We start from the raw sequence: 17,628 nt of genomic DNA, 5'->3' as shown, positions 1-17,628 counted from the left end.
TGAACCCACCTTCTGCAAGGAGGTGGAGCTTTCAGTGAGCCGAGATTGCACCACTGCACTCCAGCCTGGGCAACAGAGCGAGACTCAGTCTCGAAACAAAAACAAAAAACTGAACACTTTACTTTCCTCTGTACTTTCCCCTGTAATGTTGCCTAGTCCCCATGTAAACTGGACAATAATAGTCAATACCAAAAACCAAAACATTCAATTTCCAAATCTAACATAATCTAAAAGACTTCCTCCAACAAAATAATAAATGATCTGAGGTGCTTTGCTTATCTGTGTTCCTGGCTCACTCTCTCTCTCTGCCAATCCCGTTCATCTTTTCAAATCTTCCTCCTCAACAAAAAACCCGCAAAAACGCCTTCTCCTCCAGACAAGCCTTCTTCCTCTAATTTCAACCTGGCTAACAAACTAGGCACATGCCCAGCCCCCTTCCACCAAAAACCAGGCACACGGTCAAAGGCCCTCCAAAGTTCTCCCTTTGCAGGAGGTCACAGGGACCAAAGGCATAATCTGAGTTCAACTTCTCTCAGCTTAAAAAGAGACTCAGCTCCTTTTGCACAGATCCCACCTCCTTCCTCAAAGAATTTCTGTATGTCACTCAATTTCATGACCTTATCTGGCATGTCATATATGTCATCCTCTCCTGCACCCTCACCCCTGAGGACAGGGAATGCATCTGGATAGCTGCCCAGACCCACGTAGACACCCTCCACCGAAAAAATGCTGCTCATAACCCAGTATGGACCCTAACTATCCCCAGAACTGACCCCAGTTGGGATTATCAGGCAACTTCTGCAGACAGATAGAAATAAGGCCATATGATATGCCTCCTAGCTGGCATAAATAAAGCCATTCCTGGCCAGGCATGCTGGCTCACACCTGTAATCCCAGCACTTTGGGAGGCCAAGGCAGGCAGATCACCTGAGGTCAGGAGTTCAAGACCAGCCTGACCAACATGGAGAAACTCCGTCTGTACTTAAAAAAAAAAAAAAATTAGCCAGGCACGGTGGCACATGCTTGTATAAAGGGGATTAACTTACACAATCATAAGGTCCCACAATAGACTGTCTGCAAGCTTGAGGAGCAAGGAGAGCCAGTCCGAGTCTCAGCTAGTTGGGAGGCAGAGGTTGTGGTGAGCCGAGATCATGCCATTGCACTCCAGCCTGGGCAAAAAGAGCGAAACTCTGTCTCAAAAATAAATAAATAAAGCCATTCCTGCTCTTTTCTTCTGCCTTTCAGAGGCCATACCTAAATATGCCACACCTAAATATGCCACCTTGAACCCTAATGCCAATAAGGGAAGAATCTACCTCCATTTACACTTCATTTTCCGGTCAGCTCCAGACATTCTAATGAAACTTTAAAAACTGGAGAATAGCCCTCAAACCTCCTAAAGAGACTTAATCAAAGTGGCCTTTAAGGTCTTTAACAATAGAGAGGAAAAGTTAAAAAGAGACAAGGCTAAATGCCAGATGTTGGCAGCTGCCATTCAACAGAGTTCCCAACATGTACAGAAATCCTCAACCCTGCAACAAACTCCACCAGAAGCCTGTTTTAAGTGCAGCCAACAGAGCCACTGGGCAAAGGCCTACTCTCAAAACCTTGCCCCATCTGTGGCATCAAGGAACACTGGAAGTGGGACTGTGTTCAGCAAAGCTCCTCATCTGCTTCACCACCTGTAACCGAAGACTGATGGGGCCAGGGGCCCGCCACCCCAGCTGCCATCACCACCTCGGAACCCAGGGTCAGTCTCTGGTAAGCCCATGTCTTTCCTATTGGATACAGGGACTAGTTACTCTGTCTTATTAGAATATTCCAGACCCCTCCTCAGTTCTTCTATCTCTATTGTGGGAGTTGATGGAATCCCCTCTAGGCACAAACAGACTGGTCTTCTATTATGCAACCTATTCAACACCCCCTTCACCCACTCCTTCCTGGTTATCCCTCAGTGCCCCACTCCTATCTTGGGGCGGGACATACTAAGTAAATCCCAGGCCTCCATACAATCTGCCTCCTGCAATTCCGCTCCTTTTATTTTACTCTGCCACTCGGACGCTTCCTTCTCCCCCTCATTCTCATTATCCAGCCTCTTACCTTCTGTTAATCCTGAAATTTGGAACTTTTTTTTTTTTTTTTTGAGACGGAGTCTCGCTCTGTCCCCCAGGCTGGAGTGCAGTGGCCAGATCTCAGCTCACTGCAAGCTCCGCCTCCCAGGTTTACGCCATTTTCCTGGCTCAGCCTCCCGAGTAGCTGGGACTACAGGCGCCCGCCACCTCGCCCGGCTAGTTTTTTGTATTTTTTAGTAGAGACGGGGTTTCACCGTGTTAGCCAAGATGGTCTCGATCTCCTGACCTCGTGATCCGCCCGTCTCGGCCTCCCAAAGTGCTGGGATTACAGGCTTGAGCCACCGCGCCCGGCCTGGAACATTTTTAAACCCACAATAGCCACACATCACATCCCAGGTAAATAACCCTCCAAAACCACTCTGTTTTCCATCATCAGTCTCAATATCCCCTAACCCAGGCAGCCTCAGGGGCCTCAAACCTATTATCTGTAAACTTTTACAAGCTCAAATTCTCAAGATCCTATCACTTGGTCCAGGATCTCTGAGTTGTTAACCAGGTGGTAATATCAGTGCATCCAACACTCCACTCTCATTTCGCATATGCCACTCTCCCATAGTCCCTCTTCTACCACACACTTCTCTGTATTGGATTTAAAGGACACTTTTTTCACTATTCCCTTAAATTCGGCTTCCCAAAGTATTTTTGCTTTCACTTGGTCAGATCCTAATACCCACACGTCCACCCAACTAACGTGGACCATACTCCCACCAGGGTTCCGGGACAGCCCCCACCGATTCAGACAGGCCCTCACCAAGGACCTAGCTGAACTTCCCATTGCTCCTAGCACCCTCCCCCAATAAGTCAATTACCTACTTCCCTGTAGCCCCTCCCTTAACCAGTCTGTCCAACACACCACTCAGCTTTTAAACTTCCTCCATAGGTAAAGATATTGGGTCTCACCAGCAAAGTCTCAGGTAGACCAAACCCAGGTCACTCACTCAAACCCAGGTCACTCACCTGAGTTCTAACCTCTAATTCTTAGGCCATCCCAACCCAACAAAAGGAGCTAATTCAAGACATTGCCCCTTCCCACACAAAGAAGGACCTCCTCTCCTTCTTGGGCCTCGTGGGATACCTCCGGCTGTGGATTCCCAACTTCTGTTTGCTGGCCAAGCTGCTCTACATGGCCTCACGTGGGCCCAGCCTAGAGCCTCTGAACCCGGCTTGTTCCGTCAATTCACACTTTAAAAAAACTAAAAAATACCCTTTCCATGGCCCCAGAACTGGGACTGCCCAACCCCCCAAGCCCGTTACTCTGCGTGTTCATTCTGATAAGGGCTTGCTCTTAAACTTTTTGCCAAACACAAGCCATGACGTGCCTCTCAAAACAACCAGACTCTGTCGTCCAGGGCTGGCCACCCTGCCTAAAAATCTTGGGTGGGCCACACTGCTGGCCTCGGAGGCAGCTCAGAAACTCACTCTACCAACACATCATAACCTACAGTACCTCAGGAGCCGTCAATCTCTTCTATCCCTCCCACCATCCTGCTTACAGCAGGTACACACCTTATTCATAGGAAACCATCTAATCACCTTCCAGAAAGGTAAAGCTCTCAACCCTCCCGCCCTCCTCCCTGTAAATACCTCTGACTCTGAGCTGTCTCAGTCCTCCCTGGACCTCTTAGGCTCCCTCCCCTCCCTCTTCCAACACATTTCAGAAGCCCCTTTGCAGGGAACAACTACATGGTTCATTAACAGAAGCTCTTTAAAGAAGCCACGTCCAGCCGGGCGCGGTGGCTCAAGCCTGTAATCCCAGCACTTTGGGAGGCCGAGATGGGCGGATCACGAGGTCAGGAGATCGAGACCATCCTGGCTAACACAGCGAAACCTCGTCTCTACTAAGAAATACAAAAAACTAGCCGGGCGAGGTGGCAGGCGCCTGTAGTCCCAGCTACTCAGGAGGCTGAGGCCGGAGAATGGCGTGAACCCGGGAGGCGGAGCTTGCAGTGAGCTGAGATCCGGCCACTGCACTCCAGCCTGGGCTACAGAGTGAGACTCCGTCTCAAAAAAAAAAAAAAAAAAAGAAGCCATGTCCAGCATCTGGTTACAACATCGTTGCCAAAATAAACTCCTAGAATCCAATGCTCTCCCCCCAATACTACCTCGCAACAGGCAGAACTACCTCTCAACAGATAGAGATAGATGACCTAACCAGGGCCCTCACCCTAACAAAGGGAAAGAGGGTTAACATTTACACTGATTCCTGCCCGGCATGGTGGGTCACACGTGTAATCCCAGCACTTTGGGAGGCCAAGGCGGGCAGATCACGATGTCAGGAGTTTGAGACCAGCCTGGCCAACATGGTGAAACCCCATCTCCACTGAAAATACAAAAATTAGCCGGGCATGGTGGTGGGCACCTGCAGTCCCAGCTACTCGGGAGGCTGAGGCAGAATTGCTTGAACCTGGGAGGTGGAGGTTGCAGTGAGCCAAGATTGTGCCACTGCACTCCAGCCTAGGCAGCAGAGCGAGACTCCGTTACAGGAAAAAAGAAAAAAATTACACCAATACCAAATATGCATACCGCATCCTACATTCTCACACCTTAATCTGGCAGGAAAGGAGTTTCCTAGCTAAAAGGAACCCCCATAGTAAATGACAAACACACACAAGCTGGTGGAGGCAGCTAAACTACCACTGCAGGCCACCATCATCCACTGTAAGGGACACCAAAAGGCTACAAATGCCGTAACCAAGGGAAATTTTTTAGCAAATTAGGTAGCCCAGCAGGCAGCCCTTAAACCCCATCATTATTGCCCAGTTTTCCCAGCATATACCCTGTATATACCCAGGAGGAACAAACCTCACTTGTCCTGGCTGGTGCCATTCAGGAAAAAATGGTTCTACCTCAGTGCTAAAATTGTCTTGGCCAAGTTTTAAAAACCTCCTGGGCCAGACATGGTGGCTCACGCCTGTAATCCCAGCACTTTGGGAGGCTGAAGCAGGTGTAAACAAGGTCAGGAGTTCAAAACCAGCCTGGCCAACATGGTGAAACCCCATCTCTACTAAGAACACAAAAATTAGCCAGGTGTGGTGGCATGCGCCTGTAATCCCAGCTACTCAGGAGGGTGAGGCAGAGAACTGCTTGAACCCGGGAGGCGGAGTTTGCATTGAGCCAAGATCACGCCACTGCACTCCAGTCTGGGTGACAGAGCAAGACTCTGTCTCCAAAAAAAAAACAACCTTCTGTACTTTTATATGTGCACAACCATTTCCATGCTGGTTGCCTCCCTCTACTTCAGCTCTTAAAAACGTATACATTCTCCCACCATGGCCACCAATCTCAAAGATATCACTAAGGCATGTTCCCTTTGCACTCAAACTTCCCCTCAGGATGCCATCAGATCACCCCCTTTCCCCACACACCAGGCCCGAGGACACCTGCCAGGACAGGACTGGCAAATCACCTTCACCTGCATGCTCCCTGTAAAATAAGTCCAGAACCTTCTGACAATAGTAGATCGTATGGATGTATAGAGGCTTTTCCTACCACTACTACTACTACTGAAAAAGCAAACTGTCACTTCTATTCTCCTCACCCATATTGTCCCCCGGTTTGGACTCCCCTCTTTCATCCAGGCAGACAGCAGGCCAACATTTGTCTCACAGGTTAACCAACAGCTGGCAAAGGCTCTAAACATCAAATGGGCCTTCCATATTCCTTATTGCCCCCAATCTTCAGGTAAGATTGAATGGGCCAATGGCCTTCTAAAACAACAGTTATCCAAACTCTCCCTAGAGGTTAAAATGGCCTAAACTTCACTTCTCCTCATGCCTTTATAAGCCATTCCTCACAAGCCCCTCAGCCTAAGCCCATTTGAACATATGTATGGACATCCCTTTATCCTCCAAAATCTCCCTTATCTCCCCGCCCTTCTGCATGGGATACTTGGCCAGCATTACACCTCTCTCACCATCTAATAGACAGTCCACAAACGCTTACTTGCCTCCGCCTGAAAGTCCATCCTCAAAACACTGGTTCCTGTCCCTACAACCAGTGGAGACTGGGTCTGGATCACAGACTCCTCCTCCCCTCTCCTACCTAAGTGGACGAGTCCTCAGCAGGTTATTCTAGCTACTCCCACAGCGGCAAAGCTAACACACTTTCCACACTGGATACACCATTCCAAACTAAGAAAAGCTCCAGATCCACATCCAGAAGTTTTCTCCCCCGCAAAAAATATTCTTCCCCCTCACAGGACCAACCTCCCTGTGCTTAACAAGAGTTGCAGAAGTTGCCTATCCAGAAGGCCCTGGTCCGTAACACTCTCCGCCTCCAATTTCAAATCTTTTATCTCATACCTTGTTTCAGATCTCTCCCTCCCCAAGTCCCTGGATACTCCACTCGAATTCCTCACATCAATCCAGGAGCTATGGTTACAGGGCACCTTTCAGAATTTCACTCCTACTCAAATCACCTTTTTTCATTTTGTCCTTTGTGGATATGCTAAGTCCTCACCCCCAACCTCTGGCAGCCAGGTCCCCTTCGTCAGCCTCACACATTGCTCTTAAATCAGTCACACTCCCCTCTTTCTTCCAACTGTTAAATTTGTTTGTCCACACAAATCCAGCAGTTCACAGCCCTTCCTGTTAACCTAACTACAGAAACTTGGTCCAAAATAAACCTGCATCTCCCCTACTCTGCCAATTCATTCCCAAAACCTGTTTATAATCTTGTTCGGCAGAACACCTTTCCCCGCAATCCATCAAATCCACCCAGACCGTCACGCACAGGGCTGTTACCCTCCTTTGCCTCGTAACCTCTAAACATGTTACAAGCTGGATTCCATAAAATACCTCTTACCAACCCCTCCCCTCTCTGCCAGCACCGCTCGCTCTCCATGTATCCAACTCAAGGGCGCTCCCTGGAAAAAATGCACACACAATTCCCTCAGCTGCAACCTATATCCTTCTGCCCTGCCTGTACTGCAATAGCCACTTGTTAACGAAAACCTATTTCTCTCTCCGAAACTCAACAGCCTTCACCTCCTCCCCCAGCAACATCCCTTATCTGGCCTTCACAGGGGTTACCCTTGTGAACAGCTATTCAACCTGGAAAAACAAAAAGTTGGAACAAAACATTTGTTCAGGGTTCACCCCCCCCATCTTCTCACAGCTCGCTACCTTCGCTTACAACTTTAGCCTGCCAACCCCCTCCCCACCTTTTCTTTCTGTATGAAACAAACTTATCTTTGCCTGCCGGCAGCTGGGTTACAAACATACACCCTGGTGTTCCAATCTCCAAACATTAACATTTTGCCTAACAACCAAACCATTCAGGCTCTCCCTCTTTCCTCCTCCTCTGAGCACGAGCACGCTAAGCTGGCTCTACATCTCCTTCCTCCTCTCTGTCGAACCTGGCACCAGAATGGCGGGTTGGGTGTGTCAGCCTCAGTTGCCTTTTACATATATAAAAATCTCTGCAGTCCTCTATAATACCTAGAGGACATGCCTACTTCCATCACAAGCCTCCAAAGGCAGGTAGGTTCCCCTGTGGGAGTTGTTCTCCAGAACCGAAGGACTATAGACCTGTCAGCCACTGAGAAGGGGTGCACATGTGTGGATCTCCAAGAAGGCTGTTTAAATGTTCATGAATACGGCACTGTTCGAGACACAGCCCACAGGCTCCGAGACAGGGCTGCAGAAATCCAACATCAAGCCACTAACTCTTGGAGGCAGGGGTCGTCCCTCCTAATGTGGATACCTTGGGTAACCTCTTCTTAGGCCCCTAATTTTCTTCCTCCTAACAGTTGGCCTGTGTGTACTCACCTTCATATCCCACTTTACCTCCCGAAGGCTGAACTCCCTTGTCCAGGCAGCCACCCAGAAAGACACTGATATGATCCTACTCCGCCAAGTCCAGTATCAGCACCTCCAGGAAAGTGACTCTGAAGTCAGACACCCACTGCTTCAAAACCCAAATCCTGATTACAGCACCCCTATTCCGCAGGAAGCAGCCAGATAATCAACCACCACCCTCTTCCCTTTATACAAAAGTAGGTGGCCAGGAGCGGTGGCTCACACCTGTAATCCCAACACTTTGGGAGGCTGAGGCAGGCAGATCACTTGAGGTCAGGAGTTTGAGACTAGCCTGGCCAACATGGTGAAACCCCGTCTCTACTAAAAATACAAAAATTAGCCAGGTGTGGTGGCGCACACCTGTAGTCCCAGCTACTCAGGAGCCTGAGGCAGGAGAATTACTTGAACCCAGGAGGCAGAGGCTGCAGTAAGCTGAGATCGCACCACTGCACTCCAGCCTGGGCGACAGAGTGAGACTGTCAAAAAAATAAAAATAAAAAATAAAGTATAAAGCAAGAATGTTAGTCCAACTTGCACCATTTTGTATGACCCCACCATTTTGCAGACCTTGTTCAAAATGAAACATTCCACGGGGATTTGGGTGGTGAGAAACAGCCTGCCTCTTATATTCTGCTGGGAGAAAGTACAAGGAACACCCCATTCTGCCGGAACAAGGGCCAGAACCGCCTCATCCTGAGAACATGTTATCAACATTTTCCCAGGAAGCAGGCCATGCCCCCCGGCCCCGACCTCTCCCACGCAGGCCTATAAATTGCCCCAGCCTGTAAGTAGTCAACGGGCTCTGGCACTAAGCTGGTCTCCCATCTCCACAGGTTTTTGCAACACACCTGTGTTGCTGTTAAGCCGCCGTGTGTGTGTGTGTGTGTGTGTGTGTGTGTGTGTGTGTGTGTGATTCTTTAACCCTTGCCTTCCCTTCAAAACCTAACATCACCCAGGCTGGAGTGCAGTGGTACAATCTCAGGTCACTGCAAACTCCACCTTCTAGGCTCAAGCAATCCTCCGCCTCAGTCTCCCGAGTAGCTGGGACTACAGGCATGTGCCACCATGCCTGGCTAATTTTTTGTATTTTTTGTAGACACAGGGTTTTGCCATGTTGCTCAGGCTGGTCTCAAACTCCTGGACTCAAGCCATCCTCCTGCCTCAGCCTCCGAAAGTGCTGGGATTTCAGGTGTAAGCCACCACACCCAGCCAGTTCTAATTCTTATCAATTCAGAAAACCCTGGTTCCCATGGGTCTTTCTTCCTGAAAAGAAACTCAGAAGGAAGTGGTTAGTTGGATTAGCTACAGTCTTCATCACTGGAATTGGTCTCAGGGCTGAAATGTTCTCTTCTGTTCATTACTTATCTAAAATTACAACTATCAACACAGCAGACCTGGTAGGTCCCTGGGTTTGAGAAGCTCAAACGTCCTTGCAGCAGCTGTAGCTTATTCAGTAGGATCCTTGTTGTGTGCTCCTGGGGCACTGGACCTCCAACCCTACAAAGTCCAGAACCATGTAGAGAGGAAACACAAAATCTCCCAGTAGGCTATGGGAGAGTTTGGGTGAGTTGGGCCACTCCTGCTTCAAATCTGTTTCCCAGACTCATGTGTTCTTTCTGTTGGGAGCACAGTACCATAAAAAGTATCCAAATTAATGCATGGCATCCCAAAGGATGGTGCCATCCTTTCAGAGCATCTTCTCCACGCTGCTGCTTCAGCTGAGCCTCTAGAAGGCCAGTGCAGAGTTGCGTGAGGCTGGCTGCTACAATACAGGTACCAGTGGGTCCCACTAGGATGCTGCTGTGTGAGGATTCATGCCTCTGAATGAAGCAACCTAAGCCCCAGGCAGTGGTGTGGGCTGAGGCTCTGTAGGAAAGGCCAGCTGGTACCTGAAATAGGCGTCCATTCATGTGAGAACAAACGGCCAGCCTTTCCAGGATAGAAAGGGCATGATGGCATCCACCCTGTTATGGACAATTTGGACATCCAGAGGTGGCAGCTGCCAGGCAGGCCCTGGTAAGGGAGTTCATGCTCCTCCTCCTGCCTCGGCCTCCCAATGTGCTGGAATTACAGGCATGAACCACTGCGCCTGGCAACATGAGACCCAGGGTGAAGGAGGTCTTCCATATGGAATCTTCATTTTTGTCACCAGGGTCACCCCTTTCATGCTCCAGAGTGGCTGGCGGTGAGGACTGGTGTCCACCGGTGAGTGATTTCGTCTGCTTGGCTGCTCAGTGCCTCATGTGCTGGATGCCTTGGTGGGCAGATATGTGCGAACACCTTCCCACTCTGTGCCCTCCTGTGTGTTCACCACTGCTTCAACCCAGACCTCGTCTGCAGGCTCCTTTTCCTTCTGGCCCCCACAGAAGGTGGGGACACAAGGCTGCCCAGAAGTCTGGGCATTCTCACCTCAGGCCACTTCTGTTTGCAGACATGGGGTGGCCGGGCATGCTGCCTGCAGTTCTGCCCACTGGGAAGGTTTTCCTTCCCACCCTTGAGAGTGGCAGTAATACAGCTGCTGCTGCCTATTTCACATGTGCCATGCACTGAGCCCATCCATCTACAAATCACCCTCTGTCAGCCACGCAGGAACCCACTGCAGCTATAGACTTGAGCTGCACATCACGTGTGCCATGTACAGCCATAGGCTTGAGCTGAGGGAGGCACGTGGGCTGGGCTGCCTGCTCCCTCATCTCACTCTGGCACTCTGGCCCTGCATGGATACCATCCTGGCCATGCCCTTGCCACATTCTGATGGATGCTGCTGGGCTGCCTGACGTCACGCCTGGGGAGGCCTGACAGAGCTCAGCTCATACTGGAAGCGTGTGTGGATGCAGGGCCATTTGAGGTCCCATAGACAAGTGTTCTATTCTCTGCTGCAGGCGGTGCAGCCTTGCTCCGGGATCCAGCCATCCTTGCACCTTTCAAATGCCTGCATCATTGCCCCTTGCACGGACTCCTTTCTGCTGAGACATTTTCCCAGGTCACAAGGGAAAGCTTAGTAGTGGAGCCTCACCTTGTGCCAGGGACTGTCAGTGCCCCACCTCCTAATCAGAACAGTACCCTCTTCACCTGCAGAAGGTGGGTGGGCCAGTCCCAATGTCCGTCTGATCACTGGTTTTCTCAAGCTGCTTTTGGCTCATTTATGTTGGTCTGGGTCCTCCAAGAAGAAGACGTCAAGATAGGATTAAGGATGCAAACGTCTTGTTCAGAGAAATGCCTGGGATAGAAAATACTGAGGTAACCAGGAAGATGGAGGAGCCATCAGATGGCTTCAAGCTTGACACCCAGCAGAGAGAAGTTTGGGTGGAAGTGTCTCGGGCAGCTGTGCAGTGATGTCTTCCCACCACAGCTGACAGTTGGAGAATGGCATTAGTTTATGCATTAATGTTTTATCTTAGATCATTTGGCCAGGGTGCTGTTTGCCTGGTTTGTCTCCTGTGAAGCTACCTTATTCCCTTTTGTAATTAATAATAATTACACTGCATGGTGATGTTTTGACACTGTAAATATCCTGAGCCTCAGGCCCTGGAGACACCTGGCTTTCGCAAGTGTTGGTGCTTCTTCCCCGAGTTACCACCACGGTATCTGCTGCGGCTGACTGAGGATGCCACAGGTTCTTTGGCATCCCTCCCGTTGACAGCAGGAGCAATGTCTTCTTGAATCTGGGCAGGCTCTGTCACTGCTTTGACCAAGAGAATGATGATAATTTGAGAAACATTTTCCATAAGGACTGCATATAAACATTAAACTTCAGGGTCCTGAAAGTCCAGGGGATGGAAAGCCTGTTCTAGATTGAAGGAGACAAGAAATAGGACAAGTGAGTGCAACTCGTGACCCTCGGCTGAGTCCTCATGCTCTGAGGGACAGCTCCGCAGTGAGCAGGTCACACAAACCTACCCCCAAAGGCCGAGGGAGCTGAGAGGTTGAAAAAAGAGGCTGACAAATGCAGTTTCTCGGAAAGAAACATTTAATAGAGACTTATGAACAGAAGTAGTATCTCGGGCAGCCACAAGACAGTGGATCCCTGCACCTGCCCTCCAGAAAGCATCCTTTATATAGCAAGATTTTTGGTAAAAACGTGCAGCTGGTGATGCCTCAGACTTTCTTGCAGAATTCCTGACTGCTGGGGAAGTTAGGTAAGCATCTTTCTGAGGGGTTATCAACGCTACAGGCCTTGTGTGAAGACCTTGGTACGCAGGAGTCTAACATCGGCCACCACAGTGATTTTGCTTCAAGATGACACCACTCTTGCCAGGCAACAGGGTGTTTTCCTTCAGAGACATTGCAGGGACACCTGGTGACCCTTGAATGGGGGTCTCTGGGAAGGTGCACTATTCATGCAACCTTTTATCTAAGCTTGAAATTGTTTCAAGCTAAATTAACTTACAAATGTTGATCATAGTAAGGAAGGAGACCACCACTTCTCATGCTGCCCTCCTCTCCCCCTGTCTTGACTAGTTTAAAAGACAGGAGAAGAGGGAAAAAACAAAAAGATAGAAAGAAACAGAAGATAAATAGCCAGATGACCTTGGCACGATCACCCAGCCCTGGTGGTTAAAAATAATATAATAATAATATCAACCTCTAACCTGAACTGTTTGTGTTATCTGTAAATTCCAGACATTGCATAAGAAAGCACTGTAAAACTTTCTGTTCTGTTAGTTGATGCATGTAGCCCCCAGTCACGTTCTCCACGCTTGCCCGATCTATCATAATAACCCTTTCACGTGGACCCTTTAGAGTTGTAAGCCCTTAAAAGGGCCAATAATTTCTTTTTCAAGGAGCTTGGCTCTTCAGACACAAGTCTGCTGAAGCTCCCGGCCCAATAAAACCCCTTCCTTCTTTAACCCGGTGTCTGAGAAGTTCTGTCTGCAGGTCGTCCTGCTACAATAGGATGAGAGTTCTCCAGGCACTCTGGCCTTTGGGTGGGAACTGTCTCCAAAACTCACCCCCAGGTTCCTGGCTCTCCTCACTTCTGGAGGGGGTGGGTCTGCCATGTAACCACTGCTCTGACCTCACAAATGATAGCACTTCACATTTTTGCTTCAGATATTTTAAAGGGAAATAACACCTTACAGATGCAGTCTCTTTCTAAACTTCCCAGATCCATTCCCTTTAAACAATCCTCCCTCAGCATGGTTTTTAGACTTGATTTGTTTTGTTTTGTTTTAGAAATGGAGTCTTGCCATGTTCCCCAGGCTGGTCTCAAATTCCTGGACTCAAGCGGTCTTCACTCTGCCTCTCAAGTAGCTGGGCCTATAGCCTGCCCTCACCTCCTGCTGTGAGGCCAGTTCCTAACAGGCCACTGAACTGTAGTGGTCCATAGCCTGAGGGTTGGGGACCCCTGCTATAGGTGCACACCACCACACCTGGTTTTTTAAAAATTTTTGTAAAAATGAAGCCTTGATACGTCACCCAGGCTGGTCTTGAACTACTAGCCTCAAGTGGTCCTCCCACCTAGTCCTCATAAAGTACTGGGATTATAGGCATGAGCCACCACACCCAGTCTCCACTCCTATTTGTTACTGAACACTATTCCATTGTATGGCTGATGTGGTTTGCATCTGTGTCCCCGCCCAAATCTCATGCTGAAAGGTAATCCCCAGTGCTGGAGGTGGGGCCTGGTGGGAGGTGATCAGATCGCGGGGGTGGCCTTTCAGGAATGGTTCACTGCCATACCCTTAAGTTATGTGTTCATGATAGAGTTCTCCTGAGATCTGGCTGCCCGCCTCGGCCTCCCAAAGTGCTGGTGTTACAGGCGGGAGCCACCGCGCCCAGCCTGTCATTTTTATTATAACCCTTCTAATGGTATGAAATGGTACCTCCCTGTGGCTTCAATTCGCATTTCTCTAATAGCCAACGATGCTGAAGGCTTCAAGTACCCATTACTCACTTTGTATCTTCCTTGATGTCCACTCAAATCTTCTGCCCATTTAATTAGGTTGTTTCCCTTCTTTTCAGTCTAAAAAAAAAAAAAAAAGTTTTATTGGGCTATAATTCACATACCATATAAATTCACCCATTTTATACAATTCAATGATTTTGGCACATTATTTTTCACTATAGTAAAATACATGTTAAATAAACGTACGGGAGGCCATTGTTTGGGACGAAGCTCCTGCACTAGGGCCCAACAGAGCAGCCCAAGGCGGAACGGAGTCACCCGCGCCGGCCGCCACCCGACCGGAGGGGAAACGGGGCAGCTCTCAAAACCCTGGCGGCGCAGACCGTGCACGCGGGACAGGGACGCCCGCTCGGCTCCGCTCCGCGCTGATCCGCAAGGTCCCGTTCCCCGCCGCCCACCCGGAGCCGACGAAAGCCAGCGAGCGCCTCAGCCTCAGGTGACTGGAATTCTGACCCCGACCACGGGAGGCGTCTCCCGCTTTACCCTCCTCTGCGCGAGCTGGGAGGGAGACGCGGGCCCAGGCTGCAGTTTCTACCTCAGAAACGGAAACAAAACACCGCCTTCTGTTTCCCTTTTCCTCGGGGGAAGAAAAAAAAAAAACCGTCTAAGGCCAGGCCTGGGACCCCGCAGCGGCGACCCCCGACTCACCCGGGCGGGGAGGGGGCAGGGCCTGGCGCGGCCTCGGCTCCGCCCCTCGGGGTCCTTGCTGCTTTCCTAGAGCGACCCGGAAGTGGCCCTTGGGGCGCTTCCGGGGACCAGGCCCGCTTTTGGCTGCATCAGCTGGGGATCGCCGGCACCAGGTGCTGGGGGCGACTGGGACCGCGGGAGCGTGGGGTGGAGCGGGTGGAGTCTCCCTCCCGGGCTGGGGGTGCGGGCCTAGGAAAGGCTGCTTCGCCGCTGTGTCCCGGGAGCTCTCCATACTGCGGGGTTTTTCCGCGGAGGAGCGCCCGCCGGTAGGTTGAGCCCGAACCGTGGGGGCGGCGATGGGCGCTCGACTCTGTGCACCAAGGCCCCCGCGCCCCCATCAGAGCCGCGGGTACGGAGTCGGGATGCGAACCCGGCCTGCCAAGCCGCGTGACCGGAAGCGGGCAGCTCGGAGGCCTTCCCGGATGGCCCTTTGGAGTGGGAAGGCGCTGCTCGTGCTGGCGGGGCGGTGAAGGAGTTGCCAGTGGGTGGTCGTTGACTTTCAGGGAGAATAGAGGCGCCGTGAAGCCCCTGAGGAGCTCCCTGGGCTCCCCCAGCGCTGTGCAGTGGCCTGACAAGTGCCTTGAGGACAGGAGCTGTGCCCCGCCAAGCTCTGCTCCAGCCCCTGTTGTGCTGAGGTGAACAGGTGCTTGTGCTGCTGCGCTGCCCCATCAGGTGCGTCGGCACCCTCTTTAGATGCGGCACTTGCCTCTGTTGCCACCCGTTGCTCAGCGCCTCCAGCCCGGGGCTTGAGGGCTGTGGTGGAAACCGCTGGGACTTCTGAATAGACAGGTCTAGGCTCCAGTCCTTGATTTTGGCAGCTGTGTTTACAGCTTTGATTTCTTTTTACTTTTCTTTTCTTCCTCCCTCCCTCCCCCCTCTCCCTCCCTTCCTTCCGTGCTTCCTTCCTCACAGCATCTCGCTCTGTTGTCCAGGCTGGAGTGCAGTGGCTCGATTTCGCCTCACTGCAGCCACGACCTCCTGGGCCCAAGGGATCCTCTGTCCTCAGCCTTCTGAGTAGCTGGGACTACAGACGTGCACCACCATGCCTGGCTGGTTTTTAAAATTTTTTGTAGAAACGGGGCCTTGCTCTGATGCCCAGGTTGGTCTCCAACTCCTGGGCTCAAGCAATCCGCTGGCCTCACCCTCACAAAGTGCTGAGATTTCAGGCTTGAGCCACTGCACCTGGCCTAGAGCCTTATCTCCCTGTCAGGTGAAAATGCTATTTCTTCTTGCCCGCTGTTGTGAAGGATTCAAGTTTGAATAGTTAAATGGTCTCAGTGTGGTCTGTGGCGCCAGCTGCCTGTGTCCCTATGTTCCCTGGACCTTTCCCCTAGTTCATTCTTTCATCTGTTAACTTACTTGGAGAACTTGTGCTGTTTCCTGGTCCTCCTCCCTGCTCCGCCACTTCTCTGCCAATTCCTGCTTGCCCTTCATGCCTTAGATGTCACTTCCTCTGGGAGGCCTCTGCTCCTCCTGGGACTGTCATGGACCCCTCTGCCACCTGCTCCCAGGGCCACCTCCCCAGCACTGACTGTCATTGGTAGTTCACACTGTCAGCATCCTGATGATGGGGACCCTATCAACCCTCACTCGCTGGCCCAAAGGACGTGAGAGTCACTGGTCCTCTCCCCCTGCCCCACTCTAGGCATCTGCATCTGGGACCGACCTCCTGGGCTGGCTGATCAAGGAAGAAGCAGCAGCAATGTCTGCTGTGGGGGCTGCAGCTCCGTACCTGCATCATCCTAGTGATAGTCACAGTGGCCGAGTGAGTTTCTTGGGGGCCCAGCTTCCTCCAGAGGTGGCAGCAATGGCCCGACTACTAGGTGACCTAGACAGGAGCACGTTCAGAAAATTGCTGAAGCTTGTGGTCAGCAGCCTGCAGGGGGAGGACTGCCGAGAGGCTGTGCAGCGTCTTCAGGTCAGCGCCGACCTGCCGGAGGAGCGGCTGGGTGCCCTGTTGGCAGGCATGCACACGCTGCTCCAGCAAGCCCTCCGTCTGCCCCCCGCCAGCCTGAAGCCTGACACCTTCAGGGACCAGCTCCAGGAGCTCTGCATCCCCCAAGACCTGGTCGGGGACTTGGCCAGTGTGGTATTTGGGAGCCAGCGGCCCCTCCTTGATTGCGTGGCCCAGCAGCAGGGGGCCTGGCTGCCCCATGTTGCTGACTTTCGGTGGCGGGTGGATGTAGCAATCTCTACCAGTGCCCTGGCTCGCTCCCTGCAGCCCAGCGTCCTGATGCAGCTGAAGCTTTCAGATGGGTCAGCATACCGCTTCGAGGTCCCCACAGCCAAATTCCAGGAGCTGCGGTACAGCGTGGCTCTGGTCCTGAAGGAGATGGCAGATCTGGAGAAGAGGTGTGAGCACAGACTGCAGGACTGACCCCTCACTTGGCCAGTCCCATTCAGGTCAGGCTTGGACAGGCACCTGAGATGGTGCCAAAGTGCCGCTGACTCTTCCCAGGACAGCTCTGTCCTTGCCATGAGGCAGGCTCTTAAGTGAGAGTGTTTGAACGTAATTATGTAGTTTTCTGTTTAATTGAAAAAGAGAACTATGCCTTTTTTTCTTTTTTTGAAGTAAAGCAGCTGTAAACAACATGTTTCTCTAGGCGGGTGTTGAACCTCACACCCTCCCTTTCCCTGTACATTTGTCTTTGCTGCTGGGCGTGGCTATGTGGCCAGGTTGAGGCCCTTTGTAGACACCATACAGTTGCTCAGCCTGGCCCCATGTAGCCAGGTGCTTTTGTAGATCTTGTATTTTAGGTTGGGCATTTTCATTCTTCTGCCTTAAATCCCTGACCCCACCGAGCTGACATTCTAGTGGGGCTGAGGGGAGGGGAAACATTGTAAAATAAATAATAAAAATTTACTGGAATAGCTTGTCAGAGGATGGGATGGGATGCAGCAAATAGGGTGGAGTCTGCGTGCTGATGGGGTGACCTTCCTTGAGGGTGTGACATCTGAGCGAGGACTTGAAGGAGTGACGGGCACAGCGCTCTGAGGGGGGCAGCACAAGGTAAGGAGGACGGTGCACAGGCGGCCAGCGTGGGGAGGCCTAACGTGCTTAAGGCCTGCCTGGCTGCAGCCCAGTAGGTGGCGATCACTGGGG

General features: G+C 51.3%; 1 protein-coding gene and 1 long non-coding RNA gene across 10 annotated transcripts in view; one reads left to right on the top strand and one right to left on the bottom strand.

Annotated features, from left to right (window-relative positions):
* Positions 1-14,515, bottom strand: part of LOC135964853 (uncharacterized) — a 35,285-nt gene extending 20,770 nt beyond the window's left edge. Inside the window, exons 1-3 of one of the 5 annotated variants that reach the window (XR_010577612.2) lie at positions 14,025-14,515; positions 13,827-13,895; positions 1,047-1,169 (exon numbers count right to left, since the gene is read on the bottom strand). This is a non-coding gene — a long non-coding RNA (uncharacterized lncRNA). Of the gene's footprint in view, positions 1-1,046; positions 1,170-9,174; positions 11,721-13,826; positions 13,896-14,024 lie in introns of those variants that run through there. The other 4 variants (XR_010577613.2, XR_012416868.1, XR_012416869.1 and 1 more) reach the window with 4 other exon arrangements.
* COMMD5 (COMM domain containing 5) lies at positions 14,142-17,394 on the top strand. 5 transcript variants are annotated; one of them, XM_045398954.2, is made up of 3 exons: positions 14,578-14,638; positions 15,029-15,197; positions 16,171-17,394. In XM_045398954.2, the coding sequence occupies exon 3, from the start codon at positions 16,228-16,230 to the stop codon at positions 16,900-16,902; it is 675 nt and encodes a 224-aa protein (XP_045254889.2). In that variant the 5' UTR covers positions 14,578-14,638; positions 15,029-15,197; positions 16,171-16,227; the 3' UTR covers positions 16,903-17,394. The 5 variants fall into 5 exon arrangements, with proteins under 5 accessions (XP_005564477.4, XP_045254889.2, XP_005564478.3 ...); XM_005564420.4 differs by lacking the exons at positions 14,578-14,638; positions 15,029-15,197 and adding an exon at positions 14,142-14,274; XM_005564421.4 differs by lacking the exon at positions 15,029-15,197.
* The last annotated feature ends 234 nt before the right edge of the window (positions 17,395-17,628 follow it).

The sequence above is a fragment of the Macaca fascicularis genome, chromosome 8 (assembly GCF_037993035.2).
Source record: "Macaca fascicularis isolate 582-1 chromosome 8, T2T-MFA8v1.1".
Lineage (NCBI taxonomy): Eukaryota > Metazoa > Chordata > Mammalia > Primates > Cercopithecidae > Macaca > Macaca fascicularis.
The sequence above is the reverse complement of the archived record's forward strand: the minus strand, read 5'-3'. Positions and strand labels throughout refer to the sequence as shown.